At 36.4% G+C, this 25,601-nt stretch overlaps 1 protein-coding gene across 5 annotated transcripts; it reads left to right on the forward strand.

The window, feature by feature from the left end:
• The first annotated feature begins 185 nt into the window (after positions 1-185).
• LOC110926114 (kinesin-like protein KIN-7K, chloroplastic) lies at positions 186-25,523 on the forward strand. 5 transcript variants are annotated; one of them, XM_022169863.2, is made up of 23 exons: positions 186-655; positions 753-850; positions 2,436-2,525; positions 3,317-3,369; positions 3,514-3,579; positions 3,662-3,715; positions 6,357-6,416; positions 7,468-7,546; positions 7,646-7,713; positions 9,077-9,139; positions 9,217-9,321; positions 10,686-10,790; positions 11,511-11,618; positions 11,712-11,858; positions 12,655-12,840; positions 15,581-15,739; positions 18,703-18,927; positions 22,283-22,423; positions 22,506-22,631; positions 23,306-23,356; positions 23,483-23,530; positions 23,609-23,728; positions 24,810-25,523. In XM_022169863.2, the coding sequence occupies exons 1-23, from the start codon at positions 468-470 to the stop codon at positions 25,329-25,331; spliced, it is 2,862 nt and encodes a 953-aa protein (XP_022025555.1). In that variant the 5' UTR covers positions 186-467; the 3' UTR covers positions 25,332-25,523. The 5 variants fall into 5 exon arrangements, with proteins under 5 accessions (XP_022025555.1, XP_035841032.1, XP_022025562.1 ...); XM_035985139.1 differs by lacking the exon at positions 18,703-18,927; XM_022169870.2 differs by lacking the exon at positions 3,662-3,715.
• Positions 25,524-25,601: the final 78 nt, after the last annotated feature.

The following is a 25,601-nucleotide window of genomic DNA, read 5'->3' on the forward strand; positions in this document are numbered from 1 at the left end:
TAGGAACTCAAGTCGTTAAACATTTTGATTTTAGACTTAGTAGTTAAAACCTATAAAACACAGAGACTAAAAAGTAAATTCTCCAATAAAAAAACATAAAATATAACGTACATGGACAAACTAAACTACTTTTTGTACACATCCCGCTAGATTTATATCAATATTCCTTCCCCCTTTATTCTAGTGGTCTAGAAAATCTCAAAAAAAGTACAAACAACAATAGCAGAGAGATATATGAAGCTAGATATCGCTTCCAAGGCAAGCACAAATATCACACCTAATAAAACCCTATTTCACCAACCACTTCTCAAATCACGAATTCATTCCCATTTGTCACTCACATTCTAACCTAATTCTTCGTATAAATGCTCACTGATAACTTCAACCAAAAAGTGACGAAATCGGATTATGTGTTGTGTTTAATCGAATTTCATCGAAGTTTAACGAAGTAGAAGCTGAATTCGTCAATGTCGTCGAAGCAAATCGGATTAAAATCACGAAAATCGAGTTCAAAATATGCGAATTTGCCGGTTTCTTCAACGAAATCGTCTTCGAAGCTTGTTACGCAAGTTTCGGTTGATGATTTGAGGTCTCCAGTTAGTGTAGAGAGATTGAAGGAGAATGTGACTGTTACGGTGCGGTTTCGGCCTCTGAGGTGATGAATTTGTTTGAATTTTAAGTTGAATATGATGTTGAATATAATGTGATAATAAACTTTGTCTAATAGTTGATTACTTGTTTGTTGATAATAGTCCGAGGGAAATACGACAGGGGGAGGAGATTGCGTGGTATGCGGACGGAGAAACGACGGTTCGGAATGAGAATAATCCATCAGTAGCTTATGCATACGGTATGGTATATTATTATGGTGAAGTCATACTTATAAGTGTTTAGTGGTTGAACTTATTGCTGCACTCATAGTTAAGACTTAAGAGTAATCAACGATTAGCTAAATGAAATGAAATGACCTAACATTAGTTCATATTTTTGGAACTTGGATTTGATGTCATGCTACCAAACACTGCTATGTAGTAAGTGATATTAGTGTCTGTCTGAGAGGGTGAAGACAACAAAGGTGAGAAGGTAAATTGAGTAGTAAAAACATAGAAGTGCTGAGAGGTTTGTCGTGGAAGAAATTAGAATGATGAGAGTTAAGAGTTTGATGATCTTATTGGCATCGCGAAGCTCCATACCGGAACGTGAATGCATCTTTCTCCATAAGCTTGTGTTACTTGAGAGTTGAGAAAGTTATGAGTTGAAAGTGTACTCTTGAGTTTTTTAGTTTAGCTAGTGTATTGATAAGATTCCATATATCAGCATCCCTCACCATGCCTAAGCACCATCGCTTACTAGTAATGGGATTCTGCTTTCATGTATAAGTAGTAGCTGTGAATGATGCTGTCAGCTTGCTTTTTCGTGTAACTTTAGGTAGGGCGGTAATGCAACTAGAGCGACTAAGGACCGGCTTGAGAGTTTGCTAGACTCAGATCCAAAACATATACAAGCTATATGTACTCCAATCTTTGAGTGAGAACTACAAGTGCCAAGTGGACCAATTCTTCTTTTAATGCTAGCCTCAAACTTAAGCCCTTTCCATTGTAACGCTTGACACATGCTCAACTTGTCAAAGATTTTCCAAACTAATTTTAAACCCAAAATATTGATAAGGTGTTCATGTTATAAAGTTGATGTGTAGTAAATATGAAATTTGTTGACCTAAAAAAATTTCACTGAAAATTAGCGGACAAGCTCAAATTGAAGGACATGAACATATTTGTGAAAACTGATATATGTTAAGTATATTTTGTTTTTATTGGCAGCCAAAATCGATATTGAAATTGTAGATTCTTTTAGAGAGTTGAATCCGGCTAATGGCTTTGACCAATTAGTCAACCTCAAGTCACATTCTCCGTGACTTAGCATGGCGTGTCTCATGCCCATTCCATTTTATTAGTTTGTTCATATCAATTTTCTATAGCTTATTTGAGAACAACATAATAGTTTGCTCGCTCTCTGTTATATTATCTTTGTATCAGTCTGTTTGCAGACAGTTGAGGTTGATTTGTTTATTGATCCAAATATGATGTCTTAGTTTTTTCATATATCCCATCCACTTCCACATTACCAATGGCGTAGCTTTGTGAGGGCGGGAGGGGGCGGCCGACCCCCCGAACTTTTCGCGCAGTAGTGGAGAGTATGTAGTTTTCGTATAGAAATTTTTGGGTATATACGTTTTTGATCCCCCGGTTTTATAGAAATTTTTGGTATATACGTTTTCGACCCCCCAGTCGGAAACCTCAAGCTTCGCCGCTGCACATTACATATATTTCTTTTAGAGATGTTTCCCGTGCAACCTGCATAATTGATATAGCAAAGTACGTTTGAGCTTTGGTTATCTTGATTAACATTGTAATCTCATTTTTTTTTTAATATAGATCGGGTGTTTGGGCCTACGACAACAACACGTCATGTATATGATACTGCAGCCCATCATGTCGTTGGTGGCGCTATGGAAGGCATAAATGGTAATTTTATATTTTATGCAGTTTATTTAGCTACTTAATCCTTGATTACCATTTACCAGTTTACCACCAAGTGGATTGGCTGTGAAGTAAAAGGTCATGTATGCCAATTTATAATGACTGTTCTGATGTCCAAGATATTTGATGCTTTTGTACACATAAAGTTTTGGTTATTAAATCAAGAGTAAAATGCCATTTTCGTCCTTGAGGTTTTGCTACTTTTGCGACTTTCGTCCAAAGCTTTGTTTTTCCGCATCTGGGTCCAAAAGGTTTAAAATCCTGCCATTTTCATCCGACTCATCAACTCCATCCATTTTTAACATTAAGTCAAGGGTATTTTCGTCTTTTTACCTATTTGGGTGGGGAAAAAGCCAATGGAGGTGGATCTTATTTCTTAAAATGTTTTTATTAATAAAAATGTCTAAAAAGATGGAAATGTCCCTCATTTAACTGAGAAAAATGGATGGAGTTAACAAGCCGGATGAAAATGGCAAGATTTTAAACCTTTTGGATCCAGATGCGGAAAAACAATCCTTTGGATGAAAGTCGCAAGACTGGCCAAACCTTAGGGACGAAAATGGCATTTTACCATTTAATCGATAAAACCATCACCTTTTTCTTCTATACAATAAAATGTTCGGTTGCCATGCATCTTTGACTAAAACATCCTTAGATTAGTGATATTTGTTATTTTGTTTATGAAAAGTTATAGTCTCTTCATCTTTGTTCGTATCATTCTTTATATATGCCTAAATTTACTCTCATAAATTTGCAATGACCTAATCCAATATCAGGGACTATCTTTGCATATGGTGTTACAAGTAGTGGAAAAACTCACACCATGCATGTAAGTAGATTTTTTTTTTCGTTTTGTGATATCGTAACTTAATATATACATAATGAACTTTTAGCTGTTATAGTATTTGTGTGTGACTGTGTGAGTCAATCCAATGTGTGTGTTTTGATTATTCTTGTCATATACACAAGTCAGGGCGATCAGAGGTCCCCCGGGATTATCCCATTGGCGGTAAAGGATGCTTTCAGTATCATTCAGGAGGTATGTATGGCTAAACTTATGATACCACCTATGAAACTTATACTTGTTTTAAGAGGAAGATATAATAATCCTCGTATTTCAGACGCCAAGTCGTGAATTTCTCCTTCGTGTCTCGTATTTGGAAATTTATAATGAGGTAGGCCTCTGAACAATCTCTTTTTCTGATCTTTATAATTCAATCTTGATAACGGGTTGGTCCTACATGTACCATTATTTTCATCTGCCTTTGCATGTTTTTTGCTTTGCTTTTATGACTTGCTATATATGCATGGGCGGACCCAAGCCCAGCCCAAGGTGGGCGGGCGCACCCCCGGGGAAAAAAAAATTAGTGCTAAGTTCCGTCGAAAATCCCGTCCGCACCCCTTGGAATTTTTCGTCCGCACCCCTTGAAATTTTTCGACCACACCCTTGAAATTTTTCGTCCGCACCCCTTTGGTAAAAAGTGTTATCAATTTATATTTTAATTTTTTTTAGTAAACTTCTATTTAAAAAAAAATACTACCTAAATTATATAACTTTTAATACCTAACTAACTAAACCCAAATACCCATACCTTTACCCACTTATAATTCCTAACTAGTAGCCCACTAAGTTTTAGCCCATTAACCAAACCCAAGTACCCAACAATATTTCAGACTATAATAAAATAATTAAAGCCCAAAACCTTTAGAAATTCTCTCCCGCTCTCTCTCTCTCTCTCTCGCGTCCCTGCTCTGCCAACGAACAACATCACCCAACGACAACAGTCTAGCAGCCGGCGACCACCGTAATCAGCCACCATACCACCGTCGTTTGACACCAAATCTAACCGGAATCCGAACACGGGTAAGTTTCTTTGTTATTTTGATGATTTTGGTTGATATTATAGGAGAAAAAAGGGTAATAAAGTTGTTAAATATGTTTGAAATTTTGTGTGTTTTGACGTTGTTTATGGTTGTTTAGATGATTTTTAGGGTGATTATGTTGTTTATATATTTCTAGGGTGATTACAACTTACGCTATGATTTCTAGGGCTTGAATAGTTGAAAATATTAAATTTGAAACATTATGTTATGGAGCGATGAACTTATGTTATATAGAGAAAGAATTGCTTAAGAAATTAGTTTTAGATGATTTTTGGATAGATTTCAAAAAATGAAAACCCGTAGGGCGTCGACGTTTTAATTATGTTTGTAACAAGGTTTGACATGTTTTTGAAGATTATATAAATTTAGTTTGTTGTTCGTTTGTTTTACATGACCCGACCCGACCCGAAACGAACCGATTTTTTTACTTATATACCTAGGGGCCTAAAATTTTTAAAAATGTTCCGCACCCCCATGGAAAATTTCCTGGGTCCGCCACTGTATATGTCTTCAATACCGAGCTTGTAATGGAATTGGGTCTCATAATCATATGTTTGCCAATATCTAGCTCTTGTTTGTCTCTCTGGTTTACCAGCTGAACTAGAATTTTGACCCGTGCCCTGCGCTGCGGCGGCAACGCCACGTCTGTGACTTCGTTTCACGTGTAACGATGATGACATTAACGTGTAGTGCGCGCGTGACATTACGCGTTTTTTACTTTGTTACACACGTTACGTTTGTGACATTAACGCCATTAGACATAGATAAAAAAGAGTATGTTTTGGACGTTGCGTGAGTAAAGTCGTAAAAGTAATTTAGACACTAGTGTAAAGTCGTAAAAGCAGTTTAGACATTAACGTAGTTACGCATAGATTAAAAAAAAGTATAATAATTTGTCGCACGTTGCGGTGTAAAGTCGTAAAAGTAAATTTAAACAAAAGGAGGTGTCAAGTTATTAAGTAGAAAAGGATGGAGGGTCACGTTGTCAATTACCAAAAGTTAGAAGTGAATGTGTAACTTACTTAAAAGTTTGAGGGTGTGATCATGTCAAAAGTTTGAGGGTGTAAAGGGAAAAAAACTCGAAAGTGTAGGGGTGTTTTGGTCGATGGCAAAGGCCACTGACCTTTGATATTAAGATATAGTACATAAGTGCACATAGGGGAAGGTTCTATGCAGAACACTAAGTATTGCGAGAACACGCAGAACAAAATAAATTACTCATTTTTTCAATTGTAAAAACCTCAAAAGTAAGTGAAAATGTTACAAATGTAAGATTTATTGTTTCTCACACTAGAATTCAAAACAAAATATGGAAAATTTTCAGTTTTTATATAACCTACACATAGGTAGGTTATGTGTAGGTTAAATTACCTACATGTATGTAGGCTATGTGTAGGTAAAAATATATGATTTTTTTATGTATATGTAATACACATATGAATGTAAGAAACATAAAATTTTAAAAAATATCCACCTTAAATCCCAAAATTTAGTGATTTAGAGTTGTTCGTTTTGTTCTCGCAATATTTAGTGTTCTGTAATGATCGTCATCCAGTGCACATATATATGCATCACACCTGGTCTAATCATGACTTGTTGAACATCCTTTTAACACCCTTCTCGTGTCTTGGACATCGTTCTCTGTAGTGTTCCTTTACAAATTTCTTAAAAATGATTCAACTTTTTCGTGAATAAGTTTCTCCGTAGCATTCTTTATTTCACAACCACTATGAGTTTAATACCATTTATAATTCAGCTTTGAATTTTTAGTTGTATGTACAAATTTTTTATCTGTTTTCGGATAGTTTCTTTGAATTTTATGCGTTTTACTTGCAGTTGTCCGGTTTGCATTTATATCCACCACTTTATTACTCACTCCATGCTGAATGCATATTTGTAATGTTGCAATCTTGAGTTTCCTGTTTTCTTCAGGTTGTTAATGACTTGTTGAATCCAGCAGGGCAAAATTTAAGAATAAGGGAGGATAGTCAGGTAATCTTTGTCGCCTTGATATGACTTGTTTACAGAAGGAGGGGGGGGGGGGGGTGTGTTAAAGACCTATAAAGAAAAGAAGCAAGTCATTGATATTTTGGGATAAAATATTAGCTTATTTGAAGATACTGCTATTGTTCCTTTTTATTATATATCTTCTTAAAAACAAAGGTTGGTCATTGGTGGCCTTTGCCACTGAACAAAATACCCCTAAAATTTGAAAATAGTCATTCTCACCCCCTGCATTTTCGTGGGGTTTCCCACCGGCCATGTCACCCCCTTAAGTTTATGGTTTTTACACTTTTAGCCTCTCCAGTTTGTAAAATGTCACTTTGACCTCCTCATGTTTCAAAAGTTTTGGATTTACCCAGTGTACATTTTTACTTAAAAAAAACTAATTTCTTACGTGTTTATATGTTTATGGACGTGTTAAAAAAACTGGTTTCTTACGTGTTTATATGTTTATGGACGTGTAAGTATATATTCGAGTTTGTCTACGCTTTAATGTAATTTTTGTTTGGAAATGAGTCGGGTCAGTTATAAATTGTTTTATTTTTTATGTACGTTTTGAGTTGGACTACGTATTGACGTAATTTTTGTTTGGAAACAAATCTGTTCAAATATAATACGTTTTTTATTCGACGATATAAATTTGAGTTACTATATGTTTCGACGTAAATTTAGTTCGGAAACGAGTCGGGTCGATTGTAGTCTATACTTTATCACGCCGCGTACTACGCAAACACACTTGTTTATTTTACTTACGTTTTTGAGTTGGTCTACGTTTCGACGTAAATTTTATTTTGGGAAAAATTAGGTCAAATGTAATACATTTTCATTCAATTCAATGGTATGAATTCGGATTACTCTACGTTACACGTAAATATAGTTTGGAAACGAGTCGGGTTGAGTGTAGTCTATAATTTATCATGTCGCATACAACGCCACCACAACGCGCAGCCGGTAAAAAAACTAGTTTATTCTAGTTCCATCAAAACCTGAGCTGTTCTAAATTTGTGTATGACTTACGCTATAATTATTTTGCTTGTAGGGAACCTTTGTTGAAGGTATAAAGGAGGAAGTCGTTTTATCTCCTGCCCATGCGCTTTCCCTTATTGCAGCTGGTGAAGGTTTGTCTTCCTCTGTGCTATACTCGTGTATTTGTTTTGGACTCGTGTTATGTTTTAAATGTAATTGATCTTCCAGTCTTTTGTTCTTTGTTATTACAGAACACAGACATGTTGGTTCGACGAATTTTAATTTGCTCAGCAGCAGAAGTCACACAATATTTACATTGGTAACTTTCTGAACCAGCTTAAAGAATTCATTTTTTTTTAATTTAAAATAAAGGTTCATTTTGCACATAACAAACAATTGAATACCGCGGTACCTGATACAAAGTGACTACCATATGAATTCAATTCAGTACAATCTTTCTATACTAATAAATAAAAATCTTTTTTAGACACGTGTCATTTTCTGGTGCTTTCTCACCTTATTTTTCTATTTATCTCTTATATTAAATAATAATAATTCTAAACAAAAATATTAGATAACAATAAATATTTAGATAAGGATAAACATTTGTTTTTATTATGACCATATTAAATAATATTAATAATAATAATAATTTTAAACAAAAAATTAGATAAGAATATAAACGTTTATTTTTATTATGATTATTTTTTTTTTTTTTTAAATAATAATAATAATAATAATTTTAAACAAAAAATTAGTTAAGAATACATATTTAACAAAAATAGTACATTAAAGTTCATTTTTAAAAGATAAATGTTGACGATTGTATGTGTTAACATATGACATTATATTTTATTAAACACGTGCAATAGACGAGTTTTTTTAAAGATATATTTTTTTATTATTTATTATATAAAATTACAACTATGGAAAACAAAAAAAAAGAGTGAATTGCAAGTTTTGTCCTTTATCTTTAGGTCATTTTGCAAGTTTTGTCCCTTATGTTTAAATTTGACGAGTTTTGTCCTTTATGTTTGAAAATCAAGCACATTTTACCCTTTGGGGCAAAACGTGCTTGATTTTTAAGGACAAAACATGCTTGATTTTTTAAACATATAGGACAAAACGTGCTTGATTTTTAAACATAAAGGACAAAACGTGCTTGATTTTTAAGGCCCAAAGGGTAAAACGTGCTTGATTTTCAAACATAAAGTACAAAACTCGTCAAATTTAAACATAAAGGACAAAACTTGCAAAATGGCCTAAAGATAAAGGACAAAACTTGCAATTCACTCAAAAAAAAAAAACAAAGTAAAATGTTATAATAAGTAAATAATATATCAATGTTCATTTTTAAAAGATAAATCTTGATGACTGTTTGTATTAACGTATGACATTATATTTTATCCAACACTTGCAATATACAATATTTTTTAAAAATATATCTTTTTATTATTTGTTATATTATAACGAAACATGCACACATTAGATGGACCCTTATTTCACAAGAAAATAAAATGATAGAAAGGCTCTACATGTTTTTAGAGTTAGGCCCTCTTGTTTTCATGTAAATTTTCACCACTGTATGATCTTGTGTTTTCTATATTTATTACTAAATTTTTTTGTTTTTCTGAATTATTCTCTCTGTGAATATATTTCTTAACCTTTCGACTCTCTAACAGACAATAGAAAGTAGCGGTTGTGGTGAAAATGGTGACGGTGGGGATGTTAACTTGTCACAGTTGGTATGCTTTTGAACCTTATTGTCATCTGTTTAATACCTCGTTAGTTAAATAATTCTTCATTTCACTTTCAATTGCAGAACCTCATAGATTTAGCAGGTTCCGAGAGCTCTAAAGCCGAGACTACTGGTGTTCGTAGGAAAGAAGGATCCTATATTAATAAAAGTCTTCTAACCCTTGGAACTGTGAGGCCTCAATCATTGCCATTATTTTATCAGTGTAATAGTTTGCTCTACAAGTGTCTACTTTTAGCTGTATTAATGTTTTAAACTGCCATTTTGGTCCCTGAGGTTTGGTCACTTTTGCCACTTTAGTCCAAAACTCAAAACTTTTAAATCTGGGTCCCTGTGGTTTCACTTTTATTGCCATTTTGATCCAAAAATGAAATTAGTTGATATTTGGCTAATAAAATCCTGTTATTTTGTCATTTTCCCCAGGGGCAAAATGGCAAAATATCAGCTGATTTAATTAATTAAATTAATTAATAATGTGTTATAATAAAATTATATTGACCGTTTTGCCCCTGAGGAAAAGGACAAAATAACAGGAATTTATTAGCCAAATATCAGCTGATTTCATTTTTGGACCAAAATGGCAATAAAAGTGAAACCACAGGGACCCAGATTTAAAAAGTTTGAGTTTTGGACTAAAGTGGCAAAAGTGACCAAACCTCAGGGACCAAAATGGCAGTTTACTCCCGTATTAATGTTTTAAACTCCCTCTTGCTACAAAGCATTATTCTACTATTTATACCTCAAGGTTTTGTATCAGTATATCTGAAATCTTCGGGCAACAAATACCTTAACCCTCTGGCATTGTGTGGTATAACATGAATATTTGAAACTCACTAAACCCCCACTCTCTCTTTACCGAGTTTATTGTGGTATATCTATAGCGCGGATCTAAGCTAGGAGGATTGGTGGGTTTTTCGTTTGCTTTTATATATTATTATTCATATATTGATAATTATGGGTCAAGTTATTCTACAAAGGCTTCTAATTGTAAGAAGTGTAAGAAGGATTTATAGAGTGACAAGTGTCCAATAACCTAAAACTAAACCCACTACATCACCACCAAAAACCTAAACACCCACCCCACCCCACCCCACCACCACCCAAAAACCTAAACCCCCCCCCCCCCCCCCCCCGGCAAAAAAAAAAAAACTATACCTCACCAAAAAACCCCCAAAAAACCTAAACCCCCCCCCCCCCACCCCCAAAAACCTAAAAAAAAACTAAACACCCACCCCCACCCCCACCCAAAAACCTAAACCCCCACCCCTCACCCCCCCCTTTTTTTTTTTTTTTAGGGTGGGTGATGTGTGTGGGGGGGGGGGGGGTTTAGGTTTTTGGTGGTGGTGGATGTTTAAGGGTTTTTTTTTTTTTTTTTTTTGTAGTGGGCTTTTTTGTGTAGTGGGTTTTTTAAGTTATTGGACACTTGTCACTCTATAAATCCTTCTTACACTTCTTACAATTAGGATCCTTTGTATTTGATCCTAATCCTGATAATTATATATGTTGTAGAGTTCTCTTACTTGGAACTGTCACAGGTTATATCAAAATTGACAGACGTGAGAGCAGCTCATATACCATACAGGGACTCCAAATTGACTAGGCTCCTTCAATCTTCATTAAGTGGTCGTGGACGAGTATCTGTAAGTCTTGCTAGGGGTGTGCATGGGTCGGTATTGGCTCAAAGACCATAACCATAGCCGTGCTGTCGGTTAATGGATAACCGTAACCGATCGGTTATGGCGGTTTCAGTTAATCGGTTTTGATGGTTATAGTGGGTCGGTGATGGATCGGTTAACTGTGAATTTAGGCCTAGCTAAAAATATCTCAATTTATTTTTAACCATGGAATAAAGTTATTACATATTTCTATATATTAGTATAATAACATACTACTAAAGAATACATATAATCTATAATGTTTATGCCGACTATTAATGAATATCGAAACAAAACGATATGATAATCCATAAATTAAAACAAACATCCAACCAAAACGATATGATATAACCCAAAAATTCTATAAAAAAACATTCAACCAAAAAATCAAATATTGAAAAAATGGTGAAAAGTCCAAAATTCGACAAAGATTTTACTACATGTCGGTTCGGTTATGGCGGGTATGGAAACATTGACAACCATCACCGACCCGCTACTTTTGGTTTTCAAAAAAAAAAAAAAAAAACAATTAACCGACCCACTGGTTTTTCATTTGGTTCGCTTTTGTCGGTTAATTCGGTTATGGATCGGTTAATTCGGTTTTTTGCACACCCCTAAATTTTGCATATAAGTTTTAAATCATTCAGGTCTCATGCAACAGTGTTTTCGAACCCTAATATTGTTCTTATTTGCATCCTCTTGTAGCTTATTTGTACTGTTACTCCCTCATCAAGCAATACTGAGGAGACACATAATACATTAAAGTTTGCCCACCGTGCAAAAAAAATTGAAATTCAAGCAGCACAAAATAGGGTATGGACTATGGACACTAAACCTTTGATGCCTTAAAAATTAAAATTAATCTTATCTTTGACATTATATTAAAGCAAGTGTATATTTCTGCAGATCATTGATGAGAAATCCCTCATAAAGAAATACCAAAATGAAATTCGATCATTGAAGGAGGAACTAGAACAATTAAAAAGTGGCATTGTCATAGTTCCTCAGTTTAAGGATAACGGTGGAGATGACATTGTTCTTCTTAAACAAAAGGTACTTTCTTTGATAAGAATATTATGTTACATTAGGGGTGTGCATGGTTTGATTCGGTTCGGTTTTTTTGGCAAAACTGAAAGATTCGGTTTTTGAAAACAGTTCGGTTTCGGTTTTAGTTATTTTGGTTTTTGGAAAAAAATTACGTGAGATTCAAAAGTAAAATGTATAATCTAAGATTTAATAATATTTCTTAGATGTTTACATTTATGTTTATATATTTAACCTTTTTAATTACTATTGTCACGTAAACCTAACCTTTCAATCGATTTTTATGTTTCTCCAAAGTTTTTATTAAGACATTTTCTTTTATAATACTTTGAAAGTTATTTAATTTTTATGTTTTACTTTGTTATTTTTTGTAGACAACAGATAAACCATTTCAAAGATATATAAACATGTTGATGTTTTTATTATAATAAATAACATTCAAGAATAAAACTAATAATTCCTAAATCAATATATGACAAACATAATAAAATGGTTTTTTAGGTTATTCGGTTCAGTTAAGCTTTTTTCGGTTTTCATAAACTGCAAAACCATAACCGAATCGTAAATTTGTGTTCAGTTATTTTGGTCCAGTTTTTTTCGGTTTTTTGTGTGGTTTGGTTTTTCGGTTTTCTGCTCACCCCTATCTAAAACCATGAAACAGTGAACAGAATTAGTTTCTAAACACACAAATAATAACAATACATCATGCATGGGTTTTATAAACATCGTGTCATTTACGGATTCCTTCAAAAAGCTATTTCTTATTATTTATTCAGTTTCTTTTGGGTGTCTGTGATGTTTAAAGCTAGAAGATGGTCAAATGAAGCTGCAGTCAAGACTGGAGCAAGAAGAAGAAGCCAAGGCTGCTTTGTTAAGCCGAATACAAAGGCTGACCAAATTAATTCTAGTTTCCACCAAGTCTTCACCCTCATCTAGACTTTCTCATCGGTCAACTATAAGAAGAAGAAGACATTCCTTTGGTGAAGAAGAGGTAGATCTCTTCCACATTTTTCTTAGTTAACAGTTATTGATTTTGTGATATGGGTATTTGGTTAACATACCAAAAAGTTCATACATTTATATACTAAAAATGAAGAGTAAAATGCACGGATAGTCCTTGTGGTTTGGTAAAATTTCACCTTTAGTCCCCAACTTTTCAAAATTACATGTATGCTCCCTATGGTTTGACAGCTTGTTACCCGGATGGTCCCTGACGTGGATGAAGGTTAGTTTTTTGTGTTAAGTGAATGTAAATTGACTTAAATGCCCTTATTATCAAAAATAAAATTTAAAACACTAAAAAAATAAATTAATCAAACATTTAAATTCAAGTGGGCCACATCTCCACCCTCACCACTTCTACCACCTGCAATCACCATATCACCACCTACCTCCACCATAACCACCACCTCTACTAAATCCTCCATTAAAACCCTAATACCCATAAACTTCAATTCAGATATCAAACATTTTCTAGGCATAAAAATCAAAGTGTGATGCTTTATACAGATTCAAATTCTTACACAAAACCATTATATTATTCAAGAGTTAATTGCTCGGATGGTCCCTGTGGTTTCATGTTATTTCACGTTTAGTCCCCACCTTTTGAAAATAGCATGTATGCTCCCTATGGTTTGTCATTTTGTTACTCGAATAGTCCCCCAACATTTACTCTGGGGACTATCCGAGTAACAAAATGACAAACCATAGGGAGCATACATGCTATTTCCAAACTAACTGACATTTACTCAGGGACTATCCGAGTAACAAAATGATAAACCATAGGGAGCATACCTGCTATTTTTAAAAGGTGGGGACTAAATGTGAAAAAACATGAAACCACAAGGACCATCCGAGCAATTAACTCTATTATTCAATCTCAAACTTGAAACAATTCGAAACCACTATGTAATGTAATTTTGTAAATCAGTTAGAAATTTTTTGACCTATATATCACAATTCCCCAAAATTCAACATAAAACTCAAACAAACAACTACCTCAGCAACTATATGCGAGCTCATCGTCTGCTCAGCAACATTCTTCCTCTCATCTCCAACTTCAAACTCCGCTAAATACCCAAAATAATCTCCCTTCATCTTCAACAAAAACACCTTCACTTCCGCTGTAATGCAGAAGGCACCAAATTCACCTCCAAAATCTCCCCAATCAAACAGCCATAAGCTCATCCTTAACCCTAGATCTACAATACTTAACTAGAACATCACGAGCGTCGTTCTTCTGAGACTCCTTTTTCTGCTCGATCGTTGAAACGATGCGCCACGCCAGTCGGAGTGAGACGATGATGTTCTTGCACGCGACGCAGAAGAAGTTGCGGTCCTCGACGCTGAGTTACGATGTCGGAGTGAGACCGATGACAAGTTTTTCCATCAATTGAACCATTTCTTCGTATAGTTCGGCTTATGGTAATTTTGACATGTAGAGGTATTGTTGTCTGTTTAGGTGGAGGTGAGGTGGTGATTGAAATAATTGAGAAAGTGTGCTGGTAGTGGACAAGTTGTTAATAGAGTCTTTGAATCATAGAATGTGTAGTGTATGATTTCGTTTAGGTTGGATCTGTAGTTTTAGTGAAGGTGGTTGCAGGTGCTAGTTGTGGTGGAAGTAGGTGGCGGAAAAGTGATGAGGGTGAGGGTGGGGCCACTTGAATTTAAATAATTGATTAGTTTATTTTTTAGTGTTTTAAATTTTATTTTTGATAATAAGGGCATTTAAGTCAATTTACATCCACTTAACACAAAAAGCTAACCTCCATCCAAGTCAGGGACTATCCGAGTAACAAGTTGTCAAACCATAGGGAGCATACATGTAATTTTGAAAAGTTGGGGACTATAGGTGAAATTTTACCAAACCACAGGGACTATCCGTGCATTTTACTCAAAAATGAATTTATAAAATGGTATTACTATTTACTACCGATGGCAAGATGGTTGGGTTGTGTGGGTTTGAAAAAATGGATTCGGGTTGAATTGAACCGCTACTGCCTTTTTGTCTATTTTACTCAAAAAGAGTAAAGTACATGGATGGTCCTTGTGGTTTACAAAAATTTCGGATTTGGTCCCTAACTTTCCAAAAGTACACAAATAGTCCCTGTGGTTTGCACTTTAATCCCCAGCTTTTTCCAAAAGTACACGGATGGTCCTTGTGGTTTACCAAAATTTTGGATTTGGTCTATAACTATCCAAAAGTACACAGATGGTCCCTGTGGTTTGCACTTTGTAACGCATTTAGTCCCCAACTTTTTCCAAAAGTACATGGATGGTTCTTGTGGTTTGCAGCTTGTGACGCATTTAGTCCCTAACTTGGACATGCTAAAACCTTTAGATTTGTTGGCTAGGGACTAAATGCGTTACAAAGTGCAAACCACAAGGGCCGTCCGTGTACTTTTAGAAAATTAGGGACCAAATCCAAAATTTTGGTAAACCAGAGGGACCATCCGTGTACTCAAATTCTAACAAATACTTTGACATCACAGAAAAAATATTATTACAATAGTAATCTAAATATTCAAATAAAGTGTTTTTACTTAGTAGGTTGTATCATTAAAATAGACTTTAGATGGCTTTAAATCCGTCCAACTTGTTCCTGTTTCGCTAAATTTTTTGATTAATTTGTTTGAGATAAACACATCTAAGATCAACCCATTACAAACAATTGGTCAAAATTCGGCACCTCTAGCACTTACATGATATAAATAATATTTTGCAATGGCCAGCTTGCATATCTCCCGCATCGAAAGCGTGACTTAATATTGGATGACAAAGACACGGAGTTGCATGTATCTGTTGATGTAAGTGTGGAAAATAATAACGATGCACTGAAGGAGGAGAAAAGGACCAAGAAGCCCGGATTACTTAATTGGTTGAAACCACGGGTCAGTCTCCTATACATTTCTTCCTTGTTTATAAGGATTTATTTTGTTAACTTATATATAGTAATATTTTTCACTTCCTTTGTTATCCAGTATAATCAGGTTAGCTATTATTTAATTTTTATCTAAGCAGTCAATAGCGGTGCTATAGCGGTTAGCGGACCTCAGGGTGTGTAGCGGTCCAAATAGCGGTGGCTTATAGCGGTTCCACTATTAGCGGCGCTAAATACCGCTATTTGGCCGCTATTTGGAAACCTATATAGCGGTTATAGCAGTAATGCAGTAGAATGAGACAACACAGTAACGCAGGTAGGTGTTTGATTGTGTTAATTCTTAAATTATGTTAGATTTGCAACGGGTTTTTGATAATGGAATGATATTACTATGAATTTTGATATTACTATTAATAATTTTCAAAGATATATTTAGATATATATATATATATATATATATATATATATATATATATATATATATATATATATATATATATAAATTATGCATGCTATAAAAGTTACTGCTATATCACCGCTATACCACCGCTATAACCTATATATCATATAGCAGACCTTGACCGCTATTCGATTTTGGACCGCTGCATAGATCTTTATTATAAGTTTATAACACATGTTTAAGGCTACTCATGTAAGGGAATGTAACTTTTCCTAATAATATACTGTACTTTGTCCATCAATCATTTGAAGTATGAATAGTTAATTTTCAACATTGATTAAAGAGTAAAGTACACGGATGGTCCTTGTGGTTTACCAAAATTTTGGATTTGGTCTCTAGCTTTCCAAAAGTACACGGATGGTCCCTGTGGCTTGCACTTTGTAACACATTTAGTCCCTAGCCAACAAATCCAAAGGTTTTAGTAGGTCCAAGTTAGGGACTAAATGCATTACAAAGTGCAAACCACATGAACCATCCATGTACTTTTGGAAAAAGTTGGGGACTAAATGCGTTACAAAGTGCAAACCATAGGGACCGTTCATGTACTTTTGGAAAGCTAGGGACCAAATCCAAAAATTTGGCAATCCACAAGGACCATCCGTGTATTTCACTTATGATTAAAAATATCACATATTTAGGAACCTGTTTAGTGAAACAAAAATTGCCAAAAAGTTCATAACGTAAGATGGTAAAAGACTTGATTGATTCCATTCAATAAAGGTTTACATTATATAGAGATAATAGGAAACTTTAATATCTAAAGTGGGCCCGTGGGCCCACACTAATAAACCTAATTATAATATTGTCTAACACATAAGAGTCTTAACTAATACATAACCCTTAACATAATAGTCCTTTACATATTAATCCTTTGCAAATCTAAAACAAAATTCCATAAAAATCAAATCATAACATCCATTACAAATATAAACAGGTCACTAATAGGTCAACAGATTTTCAACCTGTTTAGACACGAATTTTATCGTGTCCTAAACATGTCGACCTGTTTAAGACGCGATACCTGTTAAACTCAAACACGAAACCTGTTAAGAACGTGTCCTGTTAACAGGTCTGTATCTTAAATTGTTAGCCCTATTGTGAAATCCAGTATAGAACTTGTGTAACCTTATTCGATAGCAATAATTTTTTCAATTCACCTTTATAGGCTAAGTAGTTAGGTTCTGTTTGTTTTTGCTTCAAACATCTGCAAATTGCTTATGTCTGCAGGCGGGCAGACATAAGACGTTGAAGACTGTTTGTTTGTTTTTTTAAACAGATCTACAAATAGCTTCTTTCTTCTTCAAAAAAAAAAAAAGCTAAGAACATTTGCTTCACACATCTTCACAAAACATCTTCTGATACATCACCTCCTCCAACACCACCTCCGCCACCTCCTCCAACACCACCTCCGCCACTCTCTGCATCCCCGCCACCACCTCCACCACCACATCTCCACCTCCACCCCCACATCTCCGCCACCACCTCCACATCTCCACCTCCACCCCCACATCTCCGCCACCACCTCCTACATCTCAGCCACCACATCTCCGCCACCACCTCCTACATCTCAGCCACCACCTCCACCACCACCATTGTCAAAACCCACCACCACCAAACCATCGTCAGAGAGAGAGAGATCTGTGAGAGAGAGAGAGAGATCGGTGAGAGAGAGAGAGAGATCTGTGTGAGAGAGAGAGAGATCGGTGAGAGAGAGATCGGTGAGAGAGAGAGATTGGTGAGAGAGAGAGAGATCGGTGAGAGAGAGAGAGACCGTATAGAGAGAGAGAGAGAGGCGGTGGTGTGATGGCGGAGGTGGTGCGGTGGTGGTGGTGGTTGTAGAGAGAGAGAGAGCAGAGAAAACTGGTGTGTGTTGTGTGTTTGTGTGTGTGAAGTTGTTTTTGAAGGAAAAAAAACAAACCTTCTTCTTCTTGCAGACTGCAGACATTTGGTCCACATCTTCTCTTGCAGATGCCTGCAGATGTGGTCCGCAGACTACAGACATTTTACATCTGAAAAAACAAACAGCACCTTAATGCGGTAAAATATCGGATATCGGTCAAGGACCGATATTTGAGATATCGATTATCGCGGTGGGATATCGGTAATTTTAATATCACGCTAAATTTATATATATAGCAATTTAACACTAACAATTGTAACAAGTAAGAACTGACTAAGACTTAAAACACTAACATTTAACAGTAAAAACTAACAATTCAGACTTAAAACACTAATAGCAGCAATAAGAAGAAAAATGAACAATAGAAATAAGAAGAATGGTACTGATATCGGGAAAATCGGTGATTTATCGATCAAATATCGGTCCTATATCGGACAATATCGCTGATATTATCGGTATCGATATTCTGACCAATATTTTGTATCGCTATCTCGGCAGGGGACCGATAACCGATATATCACTGATATATTGGTTGATATATCGGGATATTAACTACATAGTAATTATAGGTTTGTTAATAAGTTAATATTAATATTATTATTGCTTTGACTAGAGACGAGACAGTATCTCTGGGGCTTTTACCAGTACAAGTGATAAATCAAGTGGGGCTAAGTCTATCAGCACAGCTTCAACTCCGCAAGCAGATAATATGGTTGACTCCAGACATTCATTCTCTTTGCCAACAGAGTGCAGATCTGCTGAATTCTCTCCAGGGGCCACACAACATCAAGAAATCAATGGGGATGCTTTTTTGCAACATGAGAGTCGGAGTCCTCTAGTAAGCATTCATTTCCCCTTCTTTTTTGATCCATACATACATGAATAAGGACTAGAGTTGCATCTTTCTGAGGACATGGTCCACGATAGGACTTCGTGGAGGCGTAGGATTAGGGTTAAGGACTTCTAGCGGTCTTAGGTGGATTTCAGAGACGTAGGTTTTTCTTATTCTCTAAGGAACTTTTCCAGTGATTGCCTTCTTGTGTTTATTGCCCAAATGATGTTGTATGCTATCATACATGATTTACATTGTGTTTATGCCCAAATGATGTTGTATACTATGATACATGATTTACATTATATTATGTGATAGAGATCGGATATGAAATGATTGGATTTAGAGAAGATAATAGGAACAAGGACAAAACGATAGTAGTATTGCTGAATACGTAAAGGAACAATTACAAAGATAATCCAGGGCGTAGCCCTCTCTCACTGCACATCGCAGGAGCCCTAACGAACTAACAAACTCAATCCTATCCCTAACATGCCTTATTTCTCTATTACTTATACTACCCTCCATATTACACTTTAGCCCCTTAGGAATACCTATGTATCACTTTCACCTTATAGCTCATTCCCATCATTACTCCCCCCTTCAAAACAGTCTTGTCCTCAAGACTGGAATCGGCTACGTCGTCTGGTGGCCGACCTTGCCCATGCACCACCCACAAATGATATAATCCAACAATTAACTCAATGATAGAACTTGCAGTCTTGTACCACCCATGAATATCCGGTAGTTTTGCAAGAAAGAAAGTGCCAACAAGAGCAAACGTGCCAAAAGACAGAACCCGGTCAACATGAGTGGACACAAACTGAGAAGTCCACTGGATGATGAACTCAACGGAATAGCTATCGAAATCACCTCCTCCTTTCCAACCCAGGCGTCTATCACCAATTTTGAACGTAGACACCACTGTGACCAACGGAAATTGTTGTTGAAGCATGGTGAACGTGTGAAGCTGCTGAGACACAAACGCAGGCCCGAGGAATTCCGCAAAATTGCGATGGTGACCAGCTATTTTGGTGAGATTAACCGGAACGGACTTGAAATCCGCTCGTAGAATCAAAGCAAAAGTTTGAAACTCAGTCAGAGAGGCTGGATCCTGAGCGACAACCGTGCGTTCAATAGTGGAAACAAGATCCCACCCCTTCAATGCGGGAGGCCAGAACTTATGTATCTGGTGCACTGGCGGGGATTGAATCGAAGAAGTAGCCGCGAATTCCAACGACAATCGTAATGGAAATTGATGAACCACGCCATTCACAACCGCATAGAATCGGTGGCGAGTCCTAGATAATGAAATTGAAGACGGAGGAGCAGAAGTATTGTTGGCAATCGCGTCGTGGTTGGAGATAACAAACTCCGATGACAAAGGTGAAGATAGAAACTGAACGACATGTTGAACGTCCCCACAGAAAGGGCCCAGATCCGGAGGGTATTGGCCCATAACAAATTGCTGCTCCACATCGTGGCCCACCCGTGAACCAGAGCGCAACACCCACCGAAGGTCATTAGAGAAGGCCCAATTAGCACCTATTAGCCCCACTTTGGTCTGGTCGGTTGAGTGGTTGTCAGATCTGGGTAGGGCGGCCGCTACCTGAGCCACAGGAGACGAAAAACCAGAATGAGCAACATCGCCAAATGAACTGAATTCAGATCGGGAAGCTGTATGACTAGTCGACATTAAATGTTCAGAGCAACGCAAGCGTTCTTCAGATCTGGAAATTATTGCCGCCAGTTGATCGAGGACAGATGGAGAAGAAGGAAGAGAATTAGTTAGTGATTAGGCTCATTGCCTTGTGCATGAGAAGGGCTTAGACCTCGTCTCCTGAAGTTGCATCCAAGCGAGAAACATTTTTTCAAACTCACGGGATTCAGCGCGATTGTCTTCTAATGCCTTCAAAGTGGTTTTGATTTCTGTAACATCAGCTTGAAGTTGTTTAATCTGTTGTTCATGGACATCCAATCGAAAATTATGAACTAGGGTTTCCATGCTGATGAACGACAGGTCACAGGCAGGTCGGACCAATGATAGAGATCGGATATGAAATGATTGGATTTAGAGAAGATAATAGGAACAAGGACAAAACGATAGTAGTATTGCTGAATACGTAAAGGAACAATTACAAAGATAATCCAGGGCGTAGCCCTCTCTCACTGCACATCGCAGGAGCCCTAACGAACTAACAAACTCAATCCTATCCCTAACATGCCTTATTTCTCTATTACTTATACTACCCTCCATATTACACTTTAGCCCCTTAGGAATACCTATGTATCACTTTCACCTTATAGCTCATTCCCATCATTATGCTACTCTGATCACTTTCTTGGTAATGGGCGACTTCTTATTTCTGTATTCTTACTATATTCTTTGACTTGTTGTGTTGGTTTGCTGTTCGTTTTCGAGCCGAGGGTCTCTCTGGAAGCAGCCTCTCTATCCCTAGGGATAGAGGCAAGGCCTGTCTACATCCCACCCTCCCCAGACTCTATACGTAGCTCTGCTATTTGTGGGATTTACTGGGTATGGTTGTTGTTGTTGTACATACATGAATAAACTTGACCATACGGTCCATACAATAAATGCACACAAATATTAAATAGATTAAGGTTGTTATGGGGTCTTTTATCAGAGATAGAAACAAAGTGATAATTTATAGTATATTTGTAGTCAATATACATCATTGATCATACATAGGTTATGTATATATAGGAGGGAACCACCACTTTGCTAAACCCTAAGGATTATTGGACGACATACTGGGCTCTTAACATAAAGAGTACAATCTGAAGGGGAGTAAAGTATACGGACGGTCCTTGTGGTTAACCAAAATTTTGGATGTAGTCCCTAGTTTTTCAAAAGTACACAGATGGTCCCTATGATTTGCACTTGATAACGTATTTAGTCCCCAACTTTTGCCAAAAGTAGACGGATGGTCCATGTGGTTTGCACTTTGTAACGCATTTAGTTCCTAACATTTAATGACTAAATGCGTTATACCACAGGGACCATCAGTGTACTTTGGCAAAAGTTGGGGACTAAATGCAATACAAAGTGCAAACCACAAGGACCATCCGTGTACTTTAAAAAAGCTAGGGACTAAATTCCAAGTTTTAGTTAACCACAGGGACCATCTCTGTACTTTACTCTAAAATAAAAGTAGCTTAAATTATTCTATTCAATATATATTATTATTGAAATATTATCATTGCGGTAATCATATTTGAGATGCTAATTATTTTTTAAATAAATCTATAATTTGGAGAATAAAATGTGAAGAGACTTAGCAATATTGAGTCACATCAATGTTTAGACTTCCATTTAGACTTCCACTTGCATGATTTGCAGATTAGCATAAAAACAATTGACCAGATTGACCTCCTAAAAGAGCAGCACAAGATTCTATCCGAGGAGATGGCAGTCCATTTGAGTGCTCTAAAACGGTTGTCACTCGATGCTTCAAAAGACTCCGAACGGGAATTTGTAAACGTAATAAATAAACCAAATCTTTCATCAACTTTAACCGGTGCTTATATACTGATGAGAATCACTTTATAATTATAACCTACAGGCCGAGATCGCCAGATTGAAGGAACAAATCAAACGGAAGAATGATGAGATCAAACAGCTAGAAGACAAAATTGCTAGCTCTGTTGTATCTTCTCATCGTAGTATGGATGGAGTTGAACAAATACGAGTAAGTGCTACCACTTGACGTGGCAGTTTTGACCCATTTGGCTTTTGTTTATCTCAAACGAACCCAAAGAGTCAAATACAAAAAAACAAAACAAAAAACAGCTAAAAGGGGAACGGGTCAAACAGGTTGCAAGTCCCCGAAATATATATTTAATGTGTAATACCTAGATCACTAAATTCAAAGATTCATGTTATTGTAATGATATTGTTTTTTGCATAACCTTTTCAACCTGAACCCATTTTGATCCGTTACTCAACCCACCTACTCTTTACATCCTAAGTTGGAGCTAGTGGGTTACCACCCGTGCTCCGCAGCGGGTTCGAAACGTAGAATAAAATAAGCAAACCGCGAGAGTTACATGTTATTATTAAAGTTGAGGGGCTAAAGTTGTTTATTATTAAAGTTGAGGGGCTAAAGTTGTTTATTATTAAAGTTGAGGGGCTAAAGTTGTTACTATTAAAGTTGAGGGGCTAAAGTTGTTTACTATTAAAGTTGAGGTACTAAAGTTGTTTTAGTTAAGAGGCTAAACATGTCATTACCAAAATTCCGGGGTTAAACATGCCATTGTTAAAGCTGAGGGGCTAAAGTTGGTTAATGCCAAAGTTGAGGGGCCAAAGTTGGCTGATGGGACAAAATAGCATATTTATGGTATATATAATCCGTGTCTCTTGCAGTCTGTTTCGGAGCTAGAAGCACAATTACACGAGAAGTCCTTTGAGCTTGAGGTATGTCATCTTAAAACACATAACTACACCATGGCCAAAATAATAGCTTTAACACCCTAGGGGTATTTTGGGAATTTCTTGAAAAATGCAGTTCTAATCTGAGACATACGCTACTCTCTATGCCAGGTCAAAACCGGGGATAATAGAGTACTTCAAGAGCAGCTCAGCCAGAAGGTAAGAACCCGGTGCTAATGTTTTCTTCATACGACATTATGATTTTTATCGACTCAGTGAGGTTTTATGTTTCATCAGATCAATGAATGTGAAGGACTACAAGAAACGATTAACTCCTTGAAACAACGACTTTCCGATGCACGTCGTGAATTTGATGCAGAGAAAGATGCAAAAATAATGCTGCTTCGTCAATCTCAGGTTCGTTCCTATATTGCTACTTGTGTATACATGTTTAAAGGTGGCAAACTAAGCGGGTCTGGCAGGATGGGTAACGGGTTAAGGGCTAAATGGATAATAATGTGGTACGGGTTTAAACTATGGTTACTCATCTGGACAAAAATGGACCTGAGTGGGTCCATAACCTTAAGAAGAGTAAAATTTATTTTCGTCCCTGAGGTTTGACCACTTTTGTGACTTTCGTCCAAAGGTTTGCTTTTCCGCATCTGAATCCAAAAGGTTTAAAAGCTTGCCATTTGCGTCCGACTCGTTAACTCCATCCATTTTTTAACGTTAAGTCAGGGGTATTTTCGTCCTTTTACCTATTTGTTAATAAACTAAGAAAAGTCATATCTAGAAAGTCAACATGGGTTGATCTTTATTTCTTAATAGTGTTTTTTATTTTAATTAAAAATGTGTAAAAAGACGGAATTACCCCTCATTTAACGGAGAAAAATGGATGGAGTTAACAAGTTAGATGAAAATGGCAAGATTTCAAACCTTTTGGATCCAGATACGAAAAAACAAACCTTTGGATGAAATTCGCAAAAGTGGCTAAGAATAATAGAACCTTAGACCAATCTAAATCGGTTAGAACCACTCAGCTGTAAACCGAATACACGTTTCGGGTTTTAGTGATTCAATATAAAATGACGTTTCAGGTTTTAGAAATATATAAAAAAATAGATGATACCAGTTTGAAAATATCCCGACCCCAAGTCAACCCATTTATATATAAACTAGTGGGTTTCCACCCGCGCTCCGCAGCGGGTTCAAAATGTAGATGAAAATAAGCAAATCGCAAGTGGGAAAGTTGTTTGATGTTTTAGTTAAGGGGGTTAACATGCCATTATTAAATTTGAGGGGCTAAACATGTCATTATTAAAGTTGAGGGGCTAAATTTATTTATTAGTAAAGTGGAGGAGCTAAAGTTGAATATTATTAAAGTTGAGGGGCTAAAGTTGGTTAATGCCAAAGTTGAGGGACCAAAGTTGAATGATGTGACAAAATAGCATATTCGAATCATTTAGTGTGTGAACTAAACCAAATGGTATCAAAACAGGCACACGAGGTTGAAAAACTCAAACATAAAATAACCGAATTAACCAATTCAAAAGAGCAGTTAGAATCCCAAAACAAACAACTAGCAGAAGAAAGCGCATACGCCAAAGGCTTAGCTTCAGCAGCCGCCGTTGAGCTCAAAGCACTCTCCGAAGAAGTTTCAAAACTAATGAACCACAACGAGCAACTATCAGTTGAGCTGGCATCACACAAGAACTCCCCGAGCCACCACCGTAGATCACCAGGCTTTACCAAAAACGGACGTAAAGACAACGCGTACTTCAGACAAAAAGAACCAAGTCCTACACAATCAGAACTAAAGCGAGAACTCGCGTTGAGTAGAGAAAGAGAAATGTCGTATGAAGCAATGCTCTCTGAAAAGGCACGAATAGAATCGGATTTGCAAAAAACGGTTGAGGAGTCCAAACAGAGAGAGTCGTATCTTGAAAACGAGCTTGCGAATATGTGGGTTCTTGTAGCAAAGCTAAAGAAGTCACAAGGAGCCAAACCCGAAGAATCGTAGTCGAGCCGAGGGGTCGGGATCGGGATTGGTCAAAGAGAGGACTTGGTATAGTTGTGTTTGAAAGTGAGAATAGAAATAGATGGTAATGTTTGGGGTTAGGAATCGGGATTGTGTGGTTTGTAAAGGTGTGTTGTTATACATTTTGTAGGAGTTTCAGTTATTGTTAATAAGGTCCGTTTTGTTTTCCTATTATTTTCATGTGGTAAATCAAAGGGTTTTTTTTTTTTTTTTTTTTTTTTTTTTTTTTTTTTTTTGCAATTATTATATATA

Source organism: Helianthus annuus, chromosome 2 (assembly GCF_002127325.2).
Source record: "Helianthus annuus cultivar XRQ/B chromosome 2, HanXRQr2.0-SUNRISE, whole genome shotgun sequence".
NCBI classification, from domain to species: domain Eukaryota; kingdom Viridiplantae; phylum Streptophyta; class Magnoliopsida; order Asterales; family Asteraceae; genus Helianthus; species Helianthus annuus.

Excerpts from the sequence above, each read along its gene's own strand:
- LOC110926114 (XM_022169863.2), top strand. The coding sequence starts at position 468 with ATGTCGTCGAAGCAAATCGGATTAAAATCACGAAAATCGAGTTCAAAA. Across the intron at positions 22,632-23,305 it reads ATGGAGTTGAACAAATACGA|TCTGTTTCGGAGCTAGAAGC; the intron begins GTAAGTGCTACC and ends TGTCTCTTGCAG. Across the intron at positions 23,729-24,809 it reads TGCTGCTTCGTCAATCTCAG|GCACACGAGGTTGAAAAACT; the intron begins GTTCGTTCCTAT and ends GTATCAAAACAG.